A 19,707-nucleotide genomic window follows, 5' to 3' on the forward strand; every position below is an offset into this window, starting at 1 on the left:
ACCTCCTCCCCGATGCTCCCCACTTCCTCTTTCACCCATCTTCACACCCCTTCTCTCCCTCTCTCTTTAGAAAATAAACAGGCAAACAAACAAAAATGTCTAAATAAAATAGAATTAAAAGAAGAAAATAGCACTGGATTTTCATTTTCGAAAGATTATATTATTTATTTATTTACTTATTTATCTCTTTACTTATTTTGTGTTTGTATCTGAGTGCTTCTGATTCTTACAAAATTGAAAAGAGGACATTAAAAAATTCTCTGGAGTTGGAGTTACAGGTAGTTGGGTGGGTTCTGACAACTAAACATTTGTCTCTTAGTAGAGTAGCACGTGCTCTTAACTGATGAGCCATCTACAGTCCCCCCCCCCTTTTTTTTTTTGTTTGAGCAAAACAAAATATACTATCCTGAATATTGCTAGAGAGATTTTTGCATTTAAGTATCTGCGATAATAAGGAAACAGACAATAAATTTAGTCCAGGTCTAAGCATCGGAACTGCTGGATTAAGAACACGTGAACAAACGAGCAAGTTAATCGATGCATGCGCTGCATGGCAATGCTTGTTCTCTACGTATTCATCAACACGAGATACTTTCAAGTTTTCTAGCATTGTAAACTAACAGCTCTCTATTTCTATACTGCTTTTGGTGATATGACTGGTGTGGGAGGGCCTCTAATTGGTGGACTAGAGTCTTTTAATATTTTCTTTGAAGAAAGAGTTGTATTAACCCCTGGCGAATCTGCTTGTTCTTAGCACTGTAGATGATGGGATTGAGCATAGGTGGTACCAGAAGATAGATGTTGGCCAGGAGCAGGCGAACAGCAGGTACAGCATGCTTCATGAAGCGATGCACCAGAGCCACGCTGATCATAGGTACATAGTATACAAGAACTGCACACATATGTGACACACAGGTATTGAGAGCTTTCCTCCGCCCCTCCCCAGAGGTAATGTTTAGTACCGTGTATAGGATCAGCACATAAGAGACAACAATGAGCAGTGAGTCCAGCCCAAAAGTGGAAGTCACGATGCAGAGCCCCAGAATGCTGTTGGGACGAGTGTCCCCACAGGGAAGTTGGATTAGATCTGAGTGCAGACAGTAGGAATGGGAGAGCACATTGTGACCGCAGAAAGGCAGACGCTTTAGGAGAAAAGGCAAGGGGAACATGAGCAACAGACTCTTCAATCCAAGTATAACACTGATACCAGCAATGCGGGGCAGAGTCAGGATGACGGTGTATCGGAGTGGGTTGTAGATGGCGACAAAGCGATCCACAGACATGGCTAGAAGAACTCCTGACTCCATGATGGAAAATGAATGTATGGAGAACATCTGAAAAAGGCAGGCTTCAAAGCAGATTTTATTGGCACCGAGCAGAAAGATGCTGAGCACAGTGGGCAGGGTCGAAGCAGAGACACCAAGCTCAGAGAAGGCCAGCATGGCCAGGAACAAGAACATCGGCTGGTGCAGAGAACTGTTTTTTCTGATCACAGCCAGAATGAGGGTATTGCCCACAATGCCTATAATATATGTGAAACAGAATGGGAAGATCAGCCAGGGGTACCATGCTTCCAGACCAGGGAAACCGGTCAACAGGAAATATTTTGGGGTGAATTGACTGCTGTTGAACATTTTCCTGTGCTTGATGTCTGGGGACTTTGGTTTGACAGGGCCACAGATATAACCTGACATAAAATGCTGCTTATTAGCTTATTGTAGATGAAAAGAGACCAGGTTTTCTTTCCTTCCTTCCTTCCTTCCTTCCTTCCTTCCTTCCTTCCTTCCTTCCTTCCTTCCTTCCTTCCTTCCTTCCTTCCTTCTCTTTCTTTCTCTTTCTTCTTTCTTTCTTTCTTTCTTTCTTTCTTTCTTTCTTCCTTTCTTTCTTTCCTTCCTTCCTTCTTTCTTTCTTTTTCTTTCTTTCTTTCTCTCTTTCTTTTTTCTTTCTTTCTTTCTTTCTTTCCTTTCTTTCTTTCTTTCTTTCTTTCTTTCTTTCTTTCTTTCTTTCTTTCTTTCTTTCTTCCTTTCTTTCTTTCTTTCTTTCCCTTCCTTCCTTCCTTCCTTCCTTCCTTCCTTCCTTCCTTCCTTCCTTCCTTCCTTCCTTCCTTCCTTCTCTCTCTCTCTCTCTCTCTCTCTTTCTTTCTTTCTTTCTTTCTTTCTTTCTTTCTTTCTTTCTTTCTTTCTTTCCTGTTATGGTCTACCAATTCATGTCTCACCTACATTATGACCAACTCAATATGTCCATCAGTGCAATATAAAATTTGTTGTGATTTGCAAGCAGGTGTGTATATAGAAGACAATATGACAAGAGACTATACTAATCTCAAGTCAAATTAATTTCTCCTATTGATCTTATGGTGTCTAACTCTCAAGAATGTATTGTTCCCCTTTCTCTAGAGAAAGAAGGGATTCATTAGAAAGACTAAAATTAATTAAACTAATTGACTATGAATTCTGTAAGTTTCTACTAAAGTATATTTATATTTAATTTCCAGTGGTAGATAGAGATAAGAATTAAAAGAGCTATGACTTTAATTGTATATAGAATTGGGCAAGTGATAAATACACCTACATTTCATTTCTACCACTTAAACAACAGTCAAAGCAACTTTGAGAATACAGAATTGTTTGCCTTTACTTTCAAAAACCATCTCTAGAATGGGTTCAGCTCTTCATCAATATCTCTTGTAGGACTCCTTTGTGCTTTACACACAGAGATGGAGGCAAGTGCAGAACAAGTCTATGCATCAGAGGTTGATGGGAAGGAGCATTTCGCTCACTAGAATTTTTCTGGGTGCAGACAAGTATTGTGTTCTTTCAGAAATTTCTCCACCATTGGTTGTCTCCACACAGGACTGTGAGGTTCACTGCATGAATTGGGTGATGGGCAAGAATATAGATCCTTTAGAGTATATATCTGAATCAACTTGGCAGAAATGAGGACAAAACATTAATGTGTGTTTGACACCCCTGAAGCCATCCCCGAGAAGGCAGTGGATCTAATTATCTCATCAAAGTGAAAAACACCTCTCAAGAAGAAGGAATGTGACTCTGCTTGCTAATATATGAGAAAACTTCCTCTATTCAGCATGGGGGTGTTTTCTCACTTGCTGAGATATGAGGGAACTTCTGATGCTGAGCATATGATGTACTCTCTGTCATCGGATGAAGAACACATATCTGAAGCCCTTCAGGAAACAATGAAGCTTGGCATGCTGGGAAATGTCCTGGAAAGAGGCTGAGGTACTGACTTGTAGGTGACTCCATTCCAGTCATCTGCTTTCTAGAATGTGTAAGTTTTGAGCTTGACCTTTAAAATCTGTGAATGGAGATCATTATGTTACTAAGACAAACTATGGGGATAGGTCTAGTTATATTTATGAAACTTTGAATTGCAGTGGTCACCAGCCACAGGAAAGTGATATTGGCCACTGTGGAAGATAATAGTTCTATAGGCAGGTGCCTGAAGTTTCTCAGGAGTAAAGGTCAGAAATGGGTCAGGAGCTCCTTTATAGAAGTATTCCAACACGTAAGTTCCTGTCTCTTTAAAATTAATATTATAGGATATAGACTTCCTTCCAGCTCACCACTTGTCAGCTTTACTTCATCATAGTTTTAGTCTAAATTTCCCCCTGATTATAATGCTTAAAGACATCATACATTTTCTGTAGTTTTCTTTTCTTTCCTTCTTTATGGCATTCAATATGTCTCTGTGCAATATGTAGCCTCCAGACTTGTGGTTCATCAGATTTGAGAACTGATAGAGATCTGGATTAGAGATACCTCAAGTGCCCCCTGTCGTTTTGAGACTATTTAACACACACCAGCATGTGTCACAAAGGGATAAAGTATCTTTCATAATGTGGAGAATGGAGAAATAAAATGTATACTAGGTATGAGGGGCAACTCAGAACAAAAATTACAGTTCAGGCTTACCTGCAGATTCTCCATCCTACTGATGCCACAGTTGGGAATTCCAGGGTAATACCGACCCCTCTTGTGTGATACCACTCACTCACACTGTGTTTGGCCTCAGCTTGGTGTTTAGCATACTAAGAGGTGCTTCTATATATCATGCCAAAAGAACCATGCCTCTCTTTCCACCCCATCTTGTTGGTCAGTCTCCCTAGTGATATAGGCCAACCAGCCTTTGAAGATTGTTCTACCTCTATGCCTACAGGAATAATTAGGCCAAGAGGAGAGAGTCTCAGGAGTATTGTGTAGGGTTCAAAGTATGAGAAAACAAGAACAAGGTGTGTGTGTGTGTGTGTGTGTGTGTGTGTGTGTGTGCTTTTACATGCACATGCAAGTGTGTAAGTTTATGTAAATAAAATGTGTATTCATGAGCATAAATGCTCTATATACATAACAGTAATATTCATGTAAAATTTTAGTTGGAAGTTTACATAAATTTATGTTTATGTATACCACATTTTACCACATATTTAAATGTATCAATTGAATATGTTCATGATTTTATATGTGCATGCATGCACTACATTTCTTTACATGTGCATATATCTATATAATTCAAAATATTTAAATACACATAGTATGAATAATAATATTTAAATGTTAATATTTATAGCTTTTCGTAAATATTCTAATGTTTATTCCTGTTTTAATTTTTTTTATAAAATCTTAAACTCACTAGACAGAGTACCCTGTAGGCACAAACATGTTGCCTTGTGTCCAACCATCTAAGTATGATTTATAAAGCTGTTTGGAAGGGTTCTTCAACATGCCTACTACCCTTTTCTAGAATGCCTATAGTCAAGGAATGAGGTTATCAATCTTCCCAGGTAAAGCATTTTTTTTTCACTTACTAGACAAAGGCATACTTGTCACTCTAAAGGCAGCCTGGTATAATGTCCCAAGGGCACAGAAGTCTTTGGGACAAAGGAATAGGCTGGAACATAAAAACCTTGGAGACTATAAGACCCTGGATTCCACTGTTTGTTTATTGTTTGTTTGTTTAATTGTTTATACATATTTCTGAATTTTAAAGAGGCTTATTTTATGCCTTAGAAGTACCCAATACTGCACTGCTGAGGGAGAGGCTATGAAGATCTAACAGTGCATGCAGATGTCAACTACAGACAGAGCTTCCAGATTTGATCTCTACAAGATGTGCTTTAGGTACAATCTTTCTGCCTATCTAGCATCTACGTATGTAAGAAATAAAAATCTTTACTCATGTAAAAAAAAAAGCTGTTTGGACTTGTAGCTTACATGCAGACCTAAGCTCTTTTACCTAGGGCCTAGGTAAACGAACTTAAGGACATGCCAAGGTCACATAAGCACCTACAGGCTTGACATATTTAATGATTCATGCTCCCCATTGCTTTACTCTTGGTTTCAAACTTTTCTTTGCTATTTCCCTTGTTGTGCATTCTCCCAAGGGTGTGGGATCCTTGTTAGGAACTATATCATCAAACTTTCTTCTGGGTCAGTCACACCAACTGCAACCTACTCAAAACACCGATAAATATTAAAAATTTCTTTAAAAATCATGTGAAGTTAATGACTCCATAAAATTGAGATAACACAGTACTTATAGTTTTGAAGGACAGAATTACTGTGGAGTCTTAGACACTCTATTGCATAATCTCTCAAATAACAGGCAGTTCTGGGCCATTAACAAGTAGGTAGTAGATTAAAAAATATGAACACATCAGGAGAACAGATAGTTGACTAGATAAATAAACAGCTGCTCTTTTTGATTCACATCTGGATTATAAATTAAAGATATAAGGAGAACCCAAGAGTTTAGGTCTAATTTAGGTGATAGGCAAATGTACAGAATGGGCAGAAAAAACAACAACAACAACAACAACAACAAAACAAATGAGAGACACCGGTGAGCAAAATCTGAAGCAGGAAGAAGTTGGAAAAGGGACTCATTCGTTTACTATAATATTTGAAGGTTGACTGAATGCTGAAACCACCCAGACTCATCCGTCGTTTCTCCCACAATAGAAAGACAAAGGCGATGAGAGGAGACTAAGTAATTCACCATGGGTGGACAGGGAAGGGTCAAGATTTATTCTTTGAAGACTGTTGTCACAGATGCGACCAGGAGAGGGCAGCAGAGGGCTGAGGGCTGCCTGTCTGAGCTGACTTGCCAGATGTTTACAGCTACAGTAAAAGTTGGAGGACAATCAAGATAGATACTTTTTTGTGAGCACACCATAGCATCAGTAATAATGTCAGGCCTTGGGGCTTCCCCTTGAGCTGGATCTCAATTTGGGCCTGTTACTGGACCTCCTTTTCCTCAGGCTCTTCTCCATTTTTGTCCCTGTAGTTCTTTCAGACAGGAACATATCTGGGTCAAAGTTTTTGACTGTGGGATGGCAACCCCATCCCTCCACTTGATGCCCTGTCTTTCTGCTGGTCTATCGTGACTGTCCTCCAAAAAACCACAAGCAGCTTGAAGAGTCAAATGCAGATATTCACACCCAACTAATGGACAGAAGCTGCTGACCCCTGTGGTTGAATTAAGGAAAAGCTGGAAGAAACTGGAGGAGGAGGGTGACCCTGTAGGAGGACCAGCAGTCTCAATTAACCTGGACCCCAGAGACCTCTCAGACACTGAGCTGCCAACCAGGCAACAGACACCAGCTGATATGAGTCCCCTAACACATATACAGCAGAGGACTACAGGGTCTGGACTCAGTCAGAGAAGACGCATCTAACCCTCAAGAGACTCGAGGCCCCAGGGAGGTGGGAGGTTTGGTGGGGTAGGTGTTGGGGATGTCCTCATGAAGACAGGGGTGGGCAAAAGAGGTATGGGATGTGGAACAGTCACAGGGTGCACAGGGGGGAGGATAAAGTCTGGACTGTAAAAAAAAGGATTAAAAAATCTGAGAAAAATTCTAATGCAATAACTGAATATAAAAAAGTTGGAGATTAGTGGCTGGCTTGTTTGCTGGTCCTCTGGTTGGCTTCTGGGGTGAGGGAACAGTGCGTTCTACATTTACTTCATATATATATATATATATATATATATATATATATATATATATATATATATATGTCATGGGTCACAGATGACATGAATATCAGATCTTTACTTAAAACAAAAAGCTTGACCCAGAATATCTAGCATGACGACTGGTTTAAAACACTATTTCATACAGGTAATCTATATTGAGCCTTTGTCTGACATTGTTTAGCTTTTGTCTGTTCCACTTTGTGATTTCCCCACTACCTGAACCTTGAATGGAAAAAGTTCAGAGTGTCTCATTTGCCAAAATACAGGAAACTGAGATGCTATAAATAAAGTCTACCAAGAAAAAGTTGTGCCAAAATCATTTATTATGATTTTAATAAATATAAAGTTAGTGAGTAAAGTCAGTTTTTACCTCACTATGACATTTAACTCTTCCAAATGCAAAATCCAGACAACCTGCTTTCATATCTGCTACATTACCTTATTTAATTGTAATGGATTTTTTTTATTGTTTTACTTACTCACTTTACATTCCACTTACTGTTCCCCTCCCACTCACTCCTCCCACAATTCTTCCTTCCATCCCTCTCCCCTTCTCCTCTAAGGAGGTGGAGACCCCCCTGGTGTCCCCCTTTCCTGCACATCAAGTCTCTGTGAGGCTAGGTGCATCCTCTCCCACTGAGGCCAAACAAAGCAGCCCAGCTAGAAGAACATATTCCACCTATAGGCAACAACTTTTGGGATAGCCTCCACTCCAGTTGTTTGGAACACACATGAAGACCAAGATGCATATCTGCTACATATGTGCACGGAGACCTAGGTCCAGCCGATGTATGTATGTTCTTTGGTTGATGGTTCAGTCTCTAAGAATCTGTTGGTCTTCCTATGGAGTTCCTATCCCCTTAGGGGCCACAATCCTTCCTCCTATTCTTCCATAAGTCTCACCAGCCTCCATCCACTATTTCTTTGAGGGTGTCCACATCTGTCAGAGTTGGCTGCTGGGTGAAACCTCTCAGAGGAATGCCATGCTAGACTCCTGTCTGTGTGGTTCAGGATTCACAGGTCTGATGAAGGTGGGTGGAGAGATGAAAGGAGAATGGAGATCCCTCTGGGATAGCAGGCTGCTTAGGGCAGCCTGGCTTGCTCCAGAGCCTACATTATCTTAATTCATAAGGTTTGCTATAGACATTCCTCTTTCAGACAGAAAATGAACCAGATCATTAATGATGCGATCTGGCAGACTGCATCTGAAAAGCAGGTTTTAATGAGAGACAGGTCCAGGACAGCTCAGGACAGCCCGGCTATGAGTTAGGAGAGGATGGGGAACATCACAAGGCAACAATCCAGCTTTTATTTTGGGGAGGGGAGCTATGTATTATTGCTCACTGTGTGGAAATACTGCCTCTCAGAATACACAAACAAAATTTATTTCTTTTTACTTTATTTTATTATTTTAAAACTGAAATAGAATTACATCGATTCCCTTCTCATCCTTTGTCCACCCCATTACCCTCCCTCAACCCCCCATTCTCCTCTCAAGTTGATAGCCCCCTTCCTTTGATTACTATTGTTACATATATGCATGTATATATATACATATATATGCATATATATATATATATATATATGCAATCTGCTAAGTCTATTTTTGTTGTTTATGTTTCAAAGCTGACCAGTTTGTACTAGATAACAAGTAAGGGGGTTCATCTTGGGAAAAGTTACTTCTTCTCCCACAAGTATTAGTTGTCTGTTGTTCTTTGTGTAGGTGTGGGTCCTCTTGGAATGTCCTCTTTCCAGGTTAACAGTCCTATTGATGTTGCTATTGTTCTGGTCTTGTCTACACAGTCATTTCAAGGAGAGACTGAACCAGAGAATTTCTATTCTCAACGATTATCAAGGCATCTGAGGCAGTTTTAAGCTGTGAGTTAGCAGAGATGTGATATTAATTCACTAAGTATAGAACTATCCACTTTATGTACTTTCTGGCAGCCAAAAGAAAGTAGATATTTGGTAGGCATACTTGTGACATCAATCTAATCCAATAATTACAGACATCTCTGAGAGACCATGGTGTCCTATTGGAAGCCACTTGGTTATTGTCAGAGAGGAAATCTGTCATGAGCCTGCTATTATAAATAGACAATATTCTACCCAAAACAGAAGCAATGTTAAAAAATGTCCAGCGAATATTTCATAGGCTTGGATAACAAAGGAGATGACCGAGTTGTCATAAAATCTTTTGGGTCTTGATACCATAGATAGTAAGGTCCATCAAAGGAGGGATGACTAGGATGCAGTGCCCATAATGATATACCAGGGCCAAAGGATGGTACCCTAAGCTGTGTGTACTGGACAGCTTATAACAGGGCAATGCAGGCAAACAGAAGCAAGGCACAGCCTGTATTTGAGAGCCACTGGTCTTGAATTCATGAGCAAGTGACTTTGGATACTAGGCCAGAGTATGAATAAAAAGAAGTGAACCTGGGGATGGATGAGATGGTGCATTAGTTAAGACTGTGAACTACTCTATCGCGGACCAGGGATGTCATTTTCTTATGTAGTATTGCTGCTCATAAGTTTCCCTTCCTTGTCAAGAACATCTCACCCATGATCGTGTAAGAAACTATAATTAAACTGGGATCACACATAAAATGAGTATGTGACAGAAAGGCAGAAATCTGTTGGAGAAAGGGTTTCAGTGTGAGAGGTGTGGCATGAAAGTGGGGACTAGGAGACAAAGAGCCTAAAATTTCTTTCATCTCTATCAAATTGTCAACCATTAAAAATTAGAGAATTGTGCAACTTTGTGAAAAGCATAGCTAATTCCAAGGGGCTGAAGAAACAGTGATCCACTTAGAACAATATTTCCATGATTAATCCTCAGCCTCTTGCTCTTCCTCTTTCTGCTCCCCCATCCCTGAAGATCCCCTCGCCTTGTGGGAAAGACTGTGATATGTATATCTCATTCAGGGCTGAACTCCAGTCTCTTATTCTCTCTACTGTGACCTGTTGAGGTCTCTGTGTTGCCACCATCTATGGCAGGAAAAAGCTTCTCTCTTGAGGGCAGAGAGATGCAATGGCCTACAGATCTAGCAGTAAGTTATTAGGAGTCATTTTAACACTCTGTCCAAAGGGAATATGGGGAGGATTGATCACTAGTGAAAATGTTAGTTGATCAAAGTGCAAATCCCTAATTTAACTACCATATCATTCTAGTAACGTATTGGTAATAACATTATTACACAAAGTAGAGTCGAAATAAATTTGTGAAGGAAGAGCCCAAGTCACATCAGAGAGCAAAGGTTGTGCACAAACAGTCACTTACACATTTCAGAAATCAACGTGTACATATTTGTAGGTACATATGTTAGTTCTCATCAACTTTAATATTGTAATCAGTTCATGACAACTACCATAAGTTCAGACACTTCTGTGCTGAGAGGACTCTGAAAAGAATCTTTGACTCATCCCTCAACTTTACCACAGTTCATTCCCAAAATATTACTGAATCTTACCCAGTGAAATCACCTTGACAATGGCCCTGCGGATCTGTTGGGTCTTGATGCTGTAGATAACAGGGTTCATCACGGGTGGAAAAAGCACAGACACTGTGCCCATTAGGATGTGCACCAGGGGTGAGGTGTGCTGTCCAAATCTGTGCACAATGGACAGGCCCAGAACAGGAACGTAAAAACAGAGTACAGCCAGGATATGGGAGACGCACGTGTTGAATGCCTTGAGCCTCTCCCCTGCAGAGGCAATGGCCAGCACTGTACGGAGGATGACAGCGTAGGAGAGCAGGATGAAGAGTACATCTGAACCCATGGCCAGCATGATGATGCACAGTCCATATAGTCTGTTGAAGCGGGTGTCAGAACAGGCCAGGCGGATCATGTCCTGATGAAGACAATAGGCATGGGAAAGAGCACCAGGGTGACAGTAGTCAAATGTCAGTAGATGTAGTGAGGGTGCGGCTGTAATAGCTGCACTCCGCATACTTAGCACCATGCCTATCAATGCTACACGGGGCCCAGTGAGCACAGATGCATAGCGCAGCGGGAATCGGATTGCTACCAGACGGTCCAGAGCCATAGCAAATAGCACTGCTGATTCCATGAAGAAGAAAGAGTGGAGGAAGTGCTGCTGGAGCACACAGGGCACCAGACCCACCATCCGGGCATCAAACCATAATACCCCCAGCACAGAAGGCAGCGTTGACATGCACAGGCCCAAGTCTGTCATGGCCAAGATGGCCAGGAAGTAGTACATAGGCTGGTGGAGGGAAGGCTCAGTTCGAACCAGATGCAAGATAGTGGCATTACCCATGATGGCTACAAAGTAACCCATAAATATGGGCAGTGAAATCCAATGATGAGCCCATTCCAGACCTGGGAAGCCGGTCAGCAAAAATATAGCATAGCTGAAGTTGGCACGTGGTGGAATAGACACCTTCATTTTCAAGAGCCTGATACACTCTGGAAAGAAGGCATGAAGTCAAAACTTAGGATAGTTAGTATGAGCTCTCCCAGTGACACAGGGAAAGTTTCCCACTTAGTGTTCTATCTGGTCTCCATTAGACTCAAAGGCCTCTTAATTAACTACTCTCTTTACAAGCTGGATACACCCTTTTCCTATTCACCCCTCGGTTGTGTGTGTGTGTTTGGTTGCCAAGTAACATACAGCTTCACTTAGTGACATTAAATATGAATAGATTTTTCTCTGCCCTTGACAAATGAATACATGATTACCCTTGAATTTCTTTAAACAAACAAAAACAAAAAGAAACAAACAAAAAACAAAACCAGGTATAGCTGATTGTTTAAATTCCTTCTCAAATTGTCTTTGTCTGGCCTTACTATTGTTCTTCTTCTGTACAATAAGTTTTTTTTTTTAATTTTCTGAACAAATGCTGATCACTGGGAAGCTTTTCTACTTTCATCTCCTCATTTTTATCTTCTGGCTATTAGATACTTGCTGCATTGTCTCTGTGATCAGAAGATGAGCTATGCTCTTCTTTCCAAATCCAGGTCTTCTGAAGGAACTCCCAGCTTTCCCTGACCAGAATCCAGGCTCACATACACCACTGTCCCTGGGCATTCTCTTCTTCAGAGAGCTGTATATGTTATATCTACTCAATCTGGGTCTTTAAAGATACATGGTCACCTTTTACTGAGATTACTAATTCCTTAAAGGTAACAGACTCCCTAAGTGATCCTTGAGGGTAAAGACTTTCTAACTGCCAGCTAGAAATTAGTCACTAATTATCTTAACATGTAATGTCAGAGTCACAGGCACACTAGGTCTCTTCTACCTTTTTGATGTTTTTCTCATTGAAAATTTTTATACAATATATTTTGACCATATTCTTCTTATGCCTTCTATCTCCGTAAAGCTTTGTCTCCTCAGACTGGAGTCCTGATGGATTGTACACAATTTCATTAGAAACAATTAGAGAAATGTTTCTAAAACAGATTTCAAGTGTACAATTTTAGTAAGCGAATGCAGAAGCAACAGCAGCAAAACGTTGCTCTTGTCCTAATGAGTTCTCAGGGAGGGCACCCAGGGCAATGCTCACATGCCAAGCCACGTCTTGGTGTCTGCTATAGCACTTGCTTTCATTAATAAAACAACTCAATGATGTTTTCTATTGAAAGAAAAGATGTGAGATTTAATTGATACACTATATGTGCAGAATTTAAGACAAGGTCTGGAAGAGAAAAAGAAATATAAATGGATTCATTGTTATTGCTCCTGATCCAGAACTGGTTCCTAGACTTTACCTCTTTTAATCCACAGAATAAAATTCATTCTCTATTTCATGTAATGTGTTAAATATCAGCAGCTAGAGCTTATGAAGGGCTGGTGACATACTGGGGGACTCAGAGGTTATAATACAATTGAAAAGAATGAAAAAAAGATAGTAAGGGAAAGCTTACAGTTTAAGTCAAGGAAAAATAGGTTGAGGGAAGAGTTGACAAATGAGATTGAAGAAAGGGTTAAGGTACAGTCAGAGTAAGATAAGTGAAAGTTGAAGTACACACTGGTGGTCTTGATAAGAATATGTAAAGTTAGATGTTATGATGATGTCATCGTCAAAGAAACAGGGGAGGTTAGGTGTCCAAGAAAGCAAAATAATTCAAGTGGACCAGCTCTGAAATGACATTGGGAAGGATACAAGAGAACAGAAGGCTGAGTGTTAAAGGGAAGGGAAGTTGTCAAACTTAGAGGGAGAAACTGAGGAGCAGAGGATGCTGGAGACATGGGGAAGAGAGAGAAAGGACAAGAGCTTGAAAGGTGGGATTCAGCATGTCAGAGAAATGTATAGTGCAAGATTTGGGGGAGGAATAGATGACATAGAGATAGAGAGAGAGAGCTTGCATAGATGGAAGGCTTTAGAAGAATCAAGAGAGGCCTAGAATCAAGAATCAAGAATAGATGGGGAAAGGCAAAGGAGAAACAGAGGGAGAGACACAGTGGGATGTGAGAAGGGAAAAAGGTTGAAAAACAGCAGAGAAGAGATGTGGGGAGGAAGACAAGCAGCCAGGGTTAGCATTGTGAGGAGCCTGGAGGTCAGTACCTAAGGGAGGGTGGAATCAGCATCGTCACCTCAGTAAACACATCAGTCAAGAAGTTCTCCAGCACAGGAGGTATGATGTGATGGCCGAGGGTACTGGCTGTGGGGTTAGACTTCCATTCCAACCATAGCTGCCTTGTTTATTACCCCTGTGCTTAGACATAACATTACTTAGTCTCAATTTTTTCATCTGGAAAGTTGAAACTTCACAGTTTTCCAGATTACTAAGTCATTTACATGCAATTTTAAGGTGACTTATATTCAATATATGTACAATAGTGGATGCAATTTCCAATACTACATTCTTCTTTAAAATTATTTCATAATATTTTTCTCTTACAAGCTGGGTATGGCTCTTCATGTTTACTGTAGGCAAATTCAGTCTGACAGTGGTGAGTGGACATACCACATTTGAATGCCTGACACTCTTAAGCATGATTTTGGACAAGCCATCTACATGGTTTCTTTGGATGATGGATAATTTTCATCCATGTTTTATCTGCCTTTACAGGAAAATGATGTGGGTTATTGAACTTTGAAAAGACTTGGTCTAAAATATTGGAAGCTAATGATAGTCAGGGGCACAGTTATGGAAATTACAATTTCTTGTCTGAAGAAAACCATAACCCTTCCACTATAAAGTACAGCCCTGTAGCAAGCCCAGATTTCTCTTCTTAATGGAGCATGGAGCAAGCACACAATGACCCAGTCACAGATTGGCCATTGCTCTGGGAGTTTTCCTATCTTACAACTCTCCAAATAGTTCTGCTGGATGTGAGATATCACAGAGGGCCCTGGGCAGGCTCCCACTATCATAATCCAAATGGTCTCCAGCAACTCACGATTTTGTACAGCTTCTGTACAGGCCTGTCAGCTTTCCCCTCTCTTGCACCAGCCTCTTCTGACTGATTCAGGCTAATGCATTTTATACTGCACTGGGTTCTATAAGGCCCTGGTGTTTCACCTTTGGGCCTTGGGGACCCCTGAGATTCTGCTTAGATTGACGCAGATCTTGCAAACACAAAACAACATTGAGGATCTTTCCAAAACTTAGCCTAGGTGCCTCAGTTATCTTCAGTGGAAATGTAGTGGTGGCCTGGAAGTCCCACAGGTGATGCTTCAGCGAATCAGGTGGTCCTTCGCTCTCCTCTCACACAGCTGCCATCTTTTTTAAATGATACATTGGTTTACCTTCAGCTCTTCTCCCTTTTCTTTCTCTAGCATAGCCCTTGAGATCCCCCTGGCAACCATATAATTACTCACACTCCTGAATTCAGCAAATAGCTAGCAATTACAAGTCTGCTCAGATATTTGGACACCAAAATCAGTAAGAATGAATCCATGTCTTTGAGAAAGCAGGAAAAGGATGTCAAGAGCCCATGTGACAGATAAAGGAGTTGTAAAAAGGTTCTGAGTCATCACTAAGTGATACATGAAGTTATGTGATTATCAATTGCATGAACAATTATATCTTACCAATGCAGTGATACCCTGAAAATCTCAGGAACCCAAATGATATTAAACAAAATGAGGGTCTGTCCAGACTACAAAGAATCATTTGCACAGATAAACGTGCTTATGATAAATTTTATTTGCTTGTGTTTTTAAAGTACTGTGACATAAAAGCACACATTTCTGCCATTATATAGAACAGTGCTATATTTTGTTATTTGGGAAGTTATTTTGCCTCTTGGCCCCAGGTGATTTATTTGTAGATTATTGACTATTTAACAGCACCTATCTAGTAAAGTTACTGTCTAGTTTAAATGAAATTTAGCACTTTATGTAGGCTTTATAATAATCCCTAGATCACATTATGTGTTTAAAATAGCTTCTAGCCTCACTAATGCTCTATATTTGAAACCCCTGCTCTCAGGAAGCTGAAAGAGGAGGATCATGGGTTCCAGGCAGTACTGGGATACAGGTCTGTCTCCAAATTAAAGGTATATGGGGAAAATATTTGTATTATCCATTCAATTTTCTAGGGAATCTAATATTGCTCTAAAATGAGCATTACAAACCCATTATTTTTATTTTGCTGTTTTTTTTTTAAAGATGATGTTTTTATTGGGTTCCACATGCATGTCTATGAGTGGGTGTGTGCACCTGAGCACAGTTGTCCAGGTGTCAGATTCCCTGGGAGCTCAAGTATTAGAGGTTTTGAGCCGCCTGACGTGAGTGCTGGGAACTGAGTTTCCTGGAAGATCAGCCAGTGTTTTTAATCCACTGAGCCACCCCTCTGTTTGTGCATGGGTGGGCTAGCTTGTTCTTATTTCATGTCAGCTTGACACCACCAACTTGACCTTGCAGGGTCACCTGCAAGGAAAGCTTCAATTGAGAAAATGCTTCCATAAGCATTGTGTTCAATTTTTTACTGACTGCTGTAGGAGGCCCAGCCCAACGAGTGTGGTGCCACCCTGGGCTGGTGGTCCTGGGTGCTGTAAGCAAGCAGGCTGAACAAGCCATAAGCAGCAAGATCCTGCCTCCAGGTTCCTGTCCCCATTTCCTGAAGTGTCAGACAACACAGGACTTTTCTTCCAAGTTGATTCTGGCAGCTGTTTGTTCTTTTTTCTTTCACTTTTGGATACAAAATCAAAACATTCATAATACAGTATGGCAAAGGTACATTAAGGTTAAGGGCTAAAAGTTGGAATTTCTTTCACTAAGATAGTAGATCCTGAAATGAAAGATCTTATTTGGAATGGTCTAGGAAAAGAAGTCACGTTAAACTCTATTTCTATTCTGGAATCTTAGATTTTCTTTTTCTGAGACAGTTGGGCATGATGTTATATGTCTGGCATTCAAGTCAGCACTGGAGAAACAGAAATAGGAGAATCAGGAGTTCAAGGTAATCCTGGGCTTCACTGCAAGTTTGAGACTAATCTAAGCCACATGAGATCATGTCTGAGAAGTCTAATAAGCAAATAAATAAATGGAAAAAAGAAATGAATGGCAAGAGTTTTTCTCTTTAGAAATATCAATTTCTCATTTGGGCAAAAATGTCTTTTAATTCTCATGTGACATTGGAAATAAGTGCATTAATACTCATTGTCATTGTTCATGCTTAATATGTGCTAATACACACTATTATTGTCATCATCACCAAAGCAGTCATATAGGGTGTTCCAGAGTCTTTGCAAATTGCCTACTTTAGGCAACGCAACTGAGTCATGATATTTGGAAAAATTGGCCTGTGCTAAATATAATGAAACATATAAATAAGATTATGTGTAATAGTGCTCTTTATAATGGGCATAAATGCTCTGAAAAACCTATGCCTTCTGATTTTTCTGTTCATAAAAGTTTTCTCTCCTTTTTGACTTGGTCTTTTCTTTTCAGTGAGAGTTTGGTTATGTAGCCAAGGTGGGTTTTGAACTCGAGTATAATTCCTGTGGTTCCCAGTATGTACCCTCTTGCTTGGCTTCTTACATTATCATGTGGAAAATAGTTTCCTAAGTATTAAACATTATTTTAATAATCAACATTTTTATTAAATGCATTATCTCTTATCTTTTAAAATATGTTCGCCTTGGATATTTTATATGCTGTGCTTTTCATTATGGACAGCACAATTAGCTTTTTGTAGTAACTCACTGTGTTCAGGCTGTTTATGAAAGACCTAAAGTTCAGAATAAAGCTTGTGTTTAAGGAGTATCTGCCTTTAAAGGTGCAGGAAGTCTAAACAACTAAAGTCATTACACAAATATGCAGCTGCATAGATGTACACACATATGTATACATATACAATACATAGACATAAACAGAAACACATAATATATATACACAGGCATGTAAACCCAACCACCACCACATACACACACAAGATCATCCAGAAACTAAGATATCAGGATCTAGAATATGATTCTTGGGAAGCCTTGTGCAATGTTTGATGTCTCTGCATCAACAAACCATTTGTGTGTGTGTGTGTGTGTGTGTGTGTGTGTGTGTGTGTGACCATGTCTTTTTTGCTATCATTGACACTTATTAGTGAAGATACATTATGTACCAGTCATTGAATTTATAGCACATAGATTTATTAATGGTAGATGCATCTATAATAATTTCAAGGAGTTTAAATTAGTTTTATATCCTAATGGACACATGCACACAATACATAACATACAAACCATATGCTATTTATGACAAATGTTAACATGGTAAATATGGAATGCTATGAAAACAAACTGCCTTGTCTGCTCTGTGTTCAGAAAACTGCCTGTCATTTAGGAAGTAACATTAAAGGTGAGACTAAACATGGATTATGGTCAGTTGTAACAGGGTAGGGTATGGATGCTCTGCTGGTTTGGAGCTCATATATCCTGAGCAATTGTGACCTAACATCTTTGTCACAGTTTGTCTGAACCTGTTCTCCAGCACATTACTGTGCAGCATCTCATAACTACAGCAGCCAGATATACATAGTGGCTTCCTTTTAACATTGAATTGATTTGCTGTATTCAAGGGATTAAAACAAATGAGCAAGATACAATCAGAGTTGAGCAGACTCAGGAGGAAGTCAAGGGCTTCTACTAGAGGAATGATCGTAGGAGAACAACTTCAGGAAGAGTTGAGGGATTGTTTTTAAACTACTTTAGGGGAAGTGTGTCAGATTTTCATGAATTAATGTGACTCTGGGGTCTGACAGTAGGCTTAACCAGAATAGAAAAAGAGCAAGAGGACTTTGGCCAAGCAGAAAAGATGGGAAGAAAGAAGCATCATAATTTAAGAAAACGAAGGTCTGTGTTCTCGAGCCACAATTCAAAGGAAAAGAAACATATTTGCATTTTATTTATGACTTGGAGGTTGAAGCTCTCACGATGCTGGGTGTTGTGATGGATACTTAATGTGATAGAGTTTTGACTTATTAGAGTAAGGACATTCAGTTATTCATTTATCCCCAGGATTCAGAATTGACCTTTCTAAAACCTAGGAACCTGATGATTGCTCTTCGGATTTCCTTTGTCTTAATACTATATATGACTGGGTTAAGCATGGGTGGTACAAAGAGGTAGATGTTGGCCATGAGAAGATGCACAGCAGGTGGAGCATGCTTCCCAAAGCGGTGTACCAGGGACAGCCCCGTCATGGGCACAAAGAACACAAGCACAGCACAGAGATGTGAAGTACATGTTTGGAAGGCTCGGATCTGCTCCTCTTGGGAAGCCAGACCAGCCACTGTGTATAGGATGAATCCATAGGACAGCGCAATGAGCACGAGGTCTAGCATCACGGTGAACACCACCAGTGACAGTCCATATAGGTTGTTGAAGGTGGTGTCCACACATGCCAGGTGTATCACTTCCTGGTGTAGACAAAATGAGTGGGAAAGGATGAGAGGTCCACAGTAGGGAAAATCTTTCAGGAGTAGCACAATTGGGATAAGGGCTACAGGCCCCCTGAGGATGACACATAGGCCTGCCCTCATTACCCTCTCAACAGTGATAATGGCGGAGTACCTCAGTGGGTGGCAGATGGCCACAAAACGATCAAAGGACATGACAAGGAGCACTGCAGACTCCATGAAGGAAAAAGAGTGGATGCAGAACATCTGGATTTGACAGGCTCCAAAATAAATGCCATGGTAATTGAACCAAAAAATACCCACCATGGTGGGCAAGGTAGACACTGACAGCCCCAGGTCAGTGAGTGCCAGCAAGGAAAGTAGATAGTACATGGGTGTGTGCAGACGAGGGCTGGTCTTAATAATCATCAGAATGAGACAATTTCCTGAAATGGCCACCAGGTACATCAAGAAAAAGGGGATGAAAATCCAGTGTTCAAAGGCTTCCAAACCAGGAAAGCCACTGAGGTAGCACATAGGGCTAAAATGAGTAATGTTGGATAGGACCATGAATTGAGAAGTAAGAAGATACCCTGCTGGTATTTCTCAAGGATAGACCTGAAAATAAATGGATATTTCTGATTATTAATGAGTTCTTCAGCTTCACAAACACATCTCTGTCAGGAACTTTGCAATGATCTCTTCCTTCATATCCTCAACCCCATTCATCAGCTATACTCTTTAGCCATTCACATCACAAATAACTGTCATTGGGTTTCTTCTTATATGTCCTTTCCATTCTTTTCTCTCTTTTCATTTTACTTCTTTATCCAGAGAGAGAGAGAGAGAGAGAGAGAGAGAGAGAGAGAGAGAGAGAGAGAGAGATTGATTCTCTGTGTAG

The 19,707-nt window shown here is 40.3% G+C and overlaps 3 protein-coding genes across 3 annotated transcripts; all 3 read right to left on the bottom strand.

Annotated features, from left to right (window-relative positions):
• Nucleotides 1-695: 695 nt before the first annotated feature.
• Nucleotides 696-1,634, bottom strand: LOC110299338 (olfactory receptor 51I2-like). Its single transcript, XM_021169014.1, has one exon. It carries the CDS (start codon nt 1,632-1,634, stop codon nt 696-698), a length of 939 nt encoding a protein of 312 aa, XP_021024673.1.
• An 8,818-nt stretch (nt 1,635-10,452) lies between these two features.
• LOC110297276 (olfactory receptor 51L1-like) lies at nt 10,453-11,406 on the bottom strand. Its single transcript, XM_021166026.1, has one exon. The coding sequence runs from the start codon at nt 11,404-11,406 to the stop codon at nt 10,453-10,455; it is 954 nt and encodes a 317-aa protein (XP_021021685.1).
• A 7,010-nt stretch (nt 11,407-18,416) lies between these two features.
• Or51m1 (olfactory receptor family 51 subfamily M member 1) lies at nt 18,417-19,385 on the bottom strand. Its single transcript, XM_021165935.2, has one exon. The coding sequence runs from the start codon at nt 19,374-19,376 to the stop codon at nt 18,417-18,419; it is 960 nt and encodes a 319-aa protein (XP_021021594.1). The 5' UTR covers nt 19,377-19,385.
• Between the last annotated feature and the right edge of the window lie 322 nt (nt 19,386-19,707).

Source organism: Mus caroli, unplaced genomic scaffold (genome assembly GCF_978045245.1).
Source record: "Mus caroli unplaced genomic scaffold, Mus_caroli_1 scaffold_8, whole genome shotgun sequence".
In the NCBI taxonomy this organism is placed as follows: domain Eukaryota; kingdom Metazoa; phylum Chordata; class Mammalia; order Rodentia; family Muridae; genus Mus; species Mus caroli.

Excerpts from the sequence above, each read along its gene's own strand:
- LOC110299338 (XM_021169014.1), bottom strand. The coding sequence starts at position 1,634 with ATGTTCAACAGCAGTCAATTCACCCCAAAATATTTCCTGTTGACCGGT.
- LOC110297276 (XM_021166026.1), bottom strand. The coding sequence starts at position 11,406 with ATGAAGGTGTCTATTCCACCACGTGCCAACTTCAGCTATGCTATATTT.
- Or51m1 (XM_021165935.2), bottom strand. The coding sequence starts at position 19,376 with ATGGTCCTATCCAACATTACTCATTTTAGCCCTATGTGCTACCTCAGT.